Here is a 7389-nt window from a genome sequence, read left to right on the forward strand (position 1 = left end):
CATGTGCAAGGGGCAGGGAGATGAGCACTCCATGTCACCCCAGCAGTCCCAGAGTCTCCCTCTCCAGCTCTGACAGCCAGGCCAGGCCTCAGCACAGCTCCCAGCAACACACAGACAACAGCAACACCCAAACCCAAAGGAGAAGAGAAAGGAAGGATTAGGAAGTCGGTACCCAAGACCAGCAGACGCTCAAACCGCGGTGCTGGGCGCAGGCCCCGGAGCACCCGGACGAGCAGCCAGACCAGGAAAATGCACACTGTCCCCTGGGAAAGGATAGCAACAAGAACAAACAGAAATTAAACATTTGCTCAAACTACAACCGCTCTGTAGGCAAAATATTCTTTTTTAAAGATGGCTTTTAAATCTTCATTTTTAAACTCCTTTTTAAGCTACCTAATTACGTGTGAGGATGATTTCTAAAACCCATAGTGTTGGTGTCTCTTCTTCCTCATAGCATTTACACCACTCTGAAATCCAGCAGTCACACATGCATACTCAGGTTTGGATTTTCCTCTGGAAACAGCTAGTCTTAAGTTACTGGGCTTTTGTTTTGTCTTCTTGATCCAGGAGGCAGAGAAGGGGCTCCACGCTGTGTCTGTGGATCCCCCTCCCTTCCCCCAGAAGTCAGTTTTCTCTTAAACGCTCCTCTTGTCGATACCCGTTTTGTGTGTTTGTGTTTTAAGACTGTCCGAAGGGATAAGGACCGTGGAAACCCTGAAAGAAAGTTGGAGACATAATCAATGTCAACAAGCAAGGAACAGAACTGCTCAGTGCTCAGCTCCAAGCACTGCCCAGCCCAGCCCAGGGCTCCCCACCCAGGGGCAGCCCCTCACCCCAAACCTCAGGTTCCAGCGCTGGTTTCCCTGGAGAGGGCAGACACCACCACTTACCTCTGTCAGGTGTATTTTAGGCCAAGGCCACAAAATAACTTGTGTTTTTACACCAGAGCAAGAGCCCTGAGACGCTCCAGCCCTGCAGCCTCGCCGACCGCCCCAGCACTGGGCTGTGCCGGGGGGAAGAGGCTGTTTCACACAAGAACCCAAGATGTGGAAATCCACACTCCCACAGCTGCCACGTGTGCCCTCTCGGGGTAACAATACATTTTCCTCCCGTGAAATCGGCCGCAACATTTACCAAACCCTCAAAATGCTTCCTACAGAATCCATTCCCCTCCTTCACATCCTGAAGTGAGTCACCTAAGTGTCAGACCTAGCCACAGGTCTCAGATTAACAGGAACTCTGCTGTAGCTGCCATTGTTGGGAGCAGCTGTCCGGGGTTCCACCAGGAAGCAAAGGACAGACCCGCAGGCAGCAAGAGATGTCCCAGCTCACGGGGAGGTGAAGCTTCTCAGTGATGAGGCACGACCCCCCACAAAACCCACTCCTGCAAGGTCAGGAGGGAGACGAGGAGAACTCTCTCTCGTGGCAGTCGGAAAAGCACTATGCAAATGCTGTAAACAGAGCCCAGCTCTTCCCAGCACGGTGGGAAAGGCAGCGAGAGCCAAAGCCATTCCGGCTCGGGCTCTGCGTGAAGCTCTCACCCAGTTTTCACCATTTTGCCTTTAGCAGAGCAGGTTTCAAAGGAAACACCATTTCCTGAGTGTTCTCCTACAACTCCATGACTTCCCCAATGGAGGGGTCATGGAGCCACGAGTCTGAACACAGATCCTGGAGAGAACCCCAGGCTGGAGCTCTGCTGCAGATCTGTGCTAGGCAGGAGGTGCCGCGGGAAGTCTGTAATCTTGGTACAGCTGGAGAGAAAAGGCTAATTCTTTGGGATCTATCGGGGGCAAATACGAGTGAATGGTGTAACGAAGCAGCACTCAGAACCCTACAAGAGGAGGATCAGCAGACAATTAACCAGGACATCTCCTGAACTGTGTGGGAAGTACAAAAGACTGGGAACATGGAAATTGCTGTTTGCAGACAGAAATACACACAAGTGATGGAAAAACAAACACATCTCTATCCCAGGAATATGCTGCAGCCCCAGTTTTTAAAGCTCTTCAAAAGAGAACAGGCAGCAGATTCCAGCACGACAGCTCACCTCGGGAAGGAGACAACTCCCACCAAAACCCAGACTGAGACACCCAACGCTTCTGAAAATCAGCCGTGGAGCCAGGGGGAAGGGGAGGAGCAGGAGAGACACTAAGATGGTGTGAACAGGGGCACAAAGAAAGGACACAGAAGGAAAGCAATGCACGAGCAGGATCCCAAACAGTCTCACCTCACAGAGATTAAACAGGATTCGCTGCCAATTACCTGTCCAGACTCATCTGCCAGAGTCTTTGCTTTTGGGATGGCCACTCTTCACTGCATTTCACCTCCCTGAGACTCATTTCTGTGCCTGAGAGCTTACAAATTCAGCCCCACTAGTGTCTCAGCTCAGTCAGACCCTGCCCAGCCACTCTCCCCTGCCCAGCCAGCCCCGAGCTCTGCAGACACCTTCCCATGACACCTTCTCCACACACAGCATAAGGGTTTGATGCCAGAAAACTCCAGTTACTGCTGCAATACAAATACCAAACCCTTGTGTGACATTTTCAAGACTAATTATCTCCTCTATGCAACATTTTACATCACAGACACGCAAAAATAGTTCTGCAGACAATTGCAGTTTTTCCAAGTTGTCTCAATGGAAGGATTATTCCCACTATTTTTGGTGCATTCCCATCTATTCTCCACGTGGGATCACTGTCTCTATGCAAAGCTCAGCTGCAGCTTTGTGAACTCACTTTCAGTCCTTCCAGCAGGTTCCACAGCAGTAACCGCTCCCGTGCCGGCGGGACCCCCCGGCTCTGCACACACACCAGTGAGAGCACACAGGACTCTGCACGGCAGCTCCTGGTGTGAATCGTTTGACTGGTGCACCTGGGAGGGAAGGGAGGCGTTCTGGGAAGCACTGGGCTCTGCACAGGGAGACAGCTGCGCCGGAACGAGGCGAGGACTGAGCGAGCCTTTCACAGACCATCACACACAGGTTTTCAGACAGCTCTTTATTTCAGCTGTGACTGAGTCACCACCAGTGCAGGTACACTCGCAGGGCCGGGGTGGGATACACGCTGGCAGCACGGCGCTCGCCTCGCTTACGCAAACCCGGCACAAACCCGGCACAAAGCACCCGGCACTCGTGTGCTCTGTCATGCGTGCTGTGCAAACACGGCGTGGCAGGGAGACCACCAGGAAGCGCGGGACCTTCTCGGAGCAGCCCCCTGGCAGGGCTGGTCAGGCACATGGGGCTGAGTTACCAGGCACAGCCTCGCTGCCGTGCTGCTGGGCCAACACAGCAACTCCCTGGGCCGTGACGGGGCAGAGCCAGGCTGAAATCAGATTATCTGGCACTTCCCGCATTCCAGACGCACAGGGGTGGCTGGGGCTCCTGGATGAGCTGACATGCAGCAGCACCCGAGCACTCTGACCGGTCTCTCACCAGAGCAGCAAACCAGTTGCCGTGTCCTGTCCAGGCAAACCTGCACAATCACAACCTCCACACAGTTTTCTGCATGACACAGAGAGCAGCAACTCCTCAGTTCATCTGGGCAACGGATTTAGATACAGACATGTATTTTAAACACAGGGAAGTACAATCTAGATTGTCAGTACATGGCTATTCACTTCCCATCTCCCCAGACCAGGAAACCCGTCTGTTTCTTTCCCCAGTTACGCGATTAAACTCCAACTCCCAGGCACTGTGAGACTGGATCGTGTGCTTCTAACGGCAAAGGCAGTCACAAGAGAGCAGCAGTGACCACACAGGGTTGCTATGAGAGAGGAAGAGTAAATAGCAGGAAGCTGTATCAGTCCCAGCTCAGAAAGCAACTGCCAGAGAATAACACACCTGTGCACGGCGTATCCGGGCTCCAGTGCACCCCGTCCCGCACTTAGCACATCTGTGCATCTAAGAGCATGCAAAAACCCCACTGGAATAGACTGAGCGAGAACACGCTCCACGCAAAGCCCTGCCACAGCCCCTGGCCTGCAGCCCCCCAGCAGTGCCCGTGGCAGGGTGGGAGTAGAGGGCACCCACTGTGCTCCCACCATGCCACAGGTTTCAGCCATGGACAGGGAGTTCTGTGTCTGTTTTTCCCTAGGGAGAAGAGTGCCCAAACCACAGAGCCTGCTGCTGTAGAACGGCACTGTGGATGTTTCCAGGTGGGAATTGCTGTGCACTCGTCTAACCCAGCAGCAGATGGCACGTTGGCATCGCTGCCATCCCGACTCCAGTGGGGAGTTCTAGAGGATGAGTCACACCTGCTCAGTGCACCAGAGGGAGAACTAATTCCAGCAAGGTCTGGCAACTTTGAATATGTTTTACAGCTGCAGATGCCAGAAATTGCTTGTTTGATCTTCAGGATTTCATGGTCTCATGCAGGTCCATGACTAGGTTTCCCCACAGCCTCCACAGTGACCCTAGAAATGCTTGAGGGCTTACTTCTAAATACAGGACACAGGCCCTTCTGAAGACCTTCACTAGAGCTGAGCCATCCCCATCGCTACATCTCACCACGTCAAACACGGCCAGGGATTCCCTCCTTCCTTCCCTGGGTACATGAACAGCCACAGAGATATCAAAGTCCTGCTCAGGATAACTAAAATCCAGGAATCCTGGATGCTGTGCTGCTGTGTAACCCACCACAGAGCTCTTTTGTCTGCTCCCAGACCCTGAAATAAAACCTTTCACATCAATACTCAAGCACAAGGCAGCAGCTCCCAGTGCAGCAGTTTTGTTTCCCCTCTCCAGCAGCAGAGCACACGTCAGGCCCCTGAGAGATGTGGGGAAGATGGGCCAGGGAGAGCTGCCCCCCACAGATACCAGAACTTCATCTGCTCATCAGGTGCTGCAATACTCCTGACATCACCTCCAACAACTCCTTTTCCACTGCAGTAGCGTTACCAGCTGGGGACACCACGCACACATCACCCCTCGTGACTGCAAACCAGACCAAGTGTCTGGGATGTCAAACTCCCCCAGGCCGTTCCCTACAGACACAACACTGCACCAGCATGAACACCAGGTCTGTGGCAGAAACCCTTCTGCCCTGGGCAGGATGGGCAAGGCAGGAACAGGACTCTGATCTTCAGACCTACCTCAACGGCCTCAAAAGGAGAAGCTGACGTGTTTTATTATGTCACAAACAGAAACACTGCAGCAGAGACAAAAGCCCTCAGAAATCAATGAGCTAGATCCCACTCCCTAACCAAAAAAGGACCCAAAAGTTATCCCTTCTGAAGTAAGCAAACAAAATGTCTGCTTTAATCTTGGATAATCCTCCTCAAATCCACCCACGAATATTCTGCAAACACAAAAAGAAACAAACAAAAAGCAACTCCAAACCAAACCAACAACAGAAAAGGGGAGGAAAGGTTACCTGTCCTACACCTGGGGTTAGACTACAGCTGTGCTCTGGTTCCTCACACCCGCATCCTCAGAGCAGCCAAAGCACCTACTCCTCAGCCAGCAGCCCACCGGGGCTTCCTGGAGCCCACAGCACTCTCCTCTCCTGGGAAGGGTAAGGACACGCCACAGAACAGCCCTGGTGAAAACTGAAGGCCACATTCCTGCAAACCCCACAGCCAGGGATCCTGCACAGAACTGCCTCAGAGTGCAGGTATCAGCAGTCCCACACCTGCCCACCTGATCTGTAAGTGCAAATCAGCTGCAAACAACTGCCACTCTGCACTCAGAAAACAGGGACGGTGAAACACAGCCACCTCCAGCCCACTAACGGTGGAACCAAGTCTTCCCACCTAAATCACACCCAGATTCTACCTGTGAAAGGCTTAGGCAGAGCTGGGCCAGGTGCTGAGTTTGGTTTTCATCAGCTGATAGACAAGGTCTGTCTCGAGGAGCAGCACTGCCCTCCTGCAGCAGCGCCCAGGTCCTCGTGTAGAGCCACCGCAACAGCGACATCCACCACTAACTCGGGTGTTTAACTGACAGGGCACGGCCAGAGCCAGGCCCCCCTGGGAGCCAGGGAGGCAGCACAGCCGCGGGGCTGGGGGCAGAGCAGGGGCAGCCTGGCACACAGCTCCCCCGCGCACCTCGCCCTGGCGCAAAGGTCGCTGCGACACGATCCGCTGGCCGAGCACAGGCACCCAGGGAGGAACTAAAGTGCTGTAGGTGAACTAACATCAGGGCTTTATTAAGTCATTCAGCAACCAAGTGTTATTGTCCTACACAGCCTGCTCAAAGTACAGTGAAGCATTTTAAAGGACTTTAAAAACCAAACTAGTTTGACAGACAGTACACACCTACACATACTGCAGCATTAACAGGTGGATTCCGGATTGTAAATAATCCTGCCATTTATTTTTCACACACAAGCAAATAAAAACAGTCAAAATATCACTCAGACTCATATAGCATCCACCAAGCAAGCTTTTGAGAGATTTAAAGTAAAGATAATTTAGAAGTCACCTACAATGGGAAACAAGACGAGGACACAGACAGGAACGGTCCTTGGAGTGACAGTTCCTGACAGGCAGCTGCTGGGATCAAATGGTGAGCTCTGTGGTCTCCCCACACCAGCTAAGAAGGTCTCTGGTTAATCTGAAGTTTGGGGTGTGGCTATTTGTTCTCTGTTCAAAATTATGCAAAACTCAGGACACATCTAGAGAGATATTTTGACTTATTTGCACAGGTAACTGGAGGAGGCTCCAGCCACTTGCAGTTACAGCACCCAGACAAGGTTATATCAATCTTAAGAAGGACTTGCAGCAAAAACAAAGAAGTGGATCTGGTGGAGTCTATCGGAGGCAAAAATATTTCAATATAACATGAGGAGTTGGCAGAGTCAGTCAAATTCAGAACCTTCCTTAGCAGGTCTGGCAGAAGCAGAAGGGAAGGGCTTTGCAGTTTGGAAGGAAGAGCAATTACACACCTGCCAGGCTCCTCCCCTACCCGTTCTCCTGCTCGCCCAGGGCACCTACCTTACTGTACGTCACTACCGACAAGTTGTTCGAGTGACTGCTGGGGGAGAGATTTACAGAGTTTTGTGACAGTCCATTCTGATCTTGTTCGATTTGGTCAGGAGCAGGCCCCCACGTGTTTTTGCTGATTGTGCCTAGCTCGGAACCCCCAGGGTCTTTTAGGTTGTTTTCGTCTGGTTGCCTGTTCTTCTGTGGAGAGGCGAACGGGTTAAAGTTTCCTTCTACCTTGCGATGTGGCTGCGTGTTGAACTCTGTTTCAAAGGACGACAGCTGCTGCGTGACACCCAGAAGTCCTCCAACTTCCACGCTGAGGATCACCCAGATGACATCTGTGGAAAAGGAGACACGTTTGGGTCGCGGGGTTAGGTCAGCAGTGGAATGCCAGAGCCAGCCGAGGACGGTGGGGTTTGGCCTTAAGGCCCCCAGTACACACCAGTGACCCCAGTACACACCAGTGAC

The 7389-nt window shown here is 52.5% G+C and overlaps 1 protein-coding gene across 1 annotated transcript; it reads right to left on the reverse strand.

Moving 5' to 3' along the window:
* Positions 1-678: 678 nt before the first annotated feature.
* Positions 679-7259, reverse strand: LOC103802167 (uncharacterized protein C6orf106 homolog; the record flags this gene model as incomplete). Its single annotated transcript, XM_009074619.1, has 2 exons — positions 679-714; positions 6931-7259. Coding segments are annotated over 2 exons (365 nt in total), but the record flags the coding sequence as incomplete, so codon positions are not given.
* Between the last annotated feature and the right edge of the window lie 130 nt (positions 7260-7389).

This window comes from Acanthisitta chloris, unplaced genomic scaffold (genome assembly GCF_000695815.1).
Source record: "Acanthisitta chloris isolate BGI_N310 unplaced genomic scaffold, ASM69581v1 scaffold36355, whole genome shotgun sequence".
In the NCBI taxonomy this organism is placed as follows: domain Eukaryota; kingdom Metazoa; phylum Chordata; class Aves; order Passeriformes; family Acanthisittidae; genus Acanthisitta; species Acanthisitta chloris.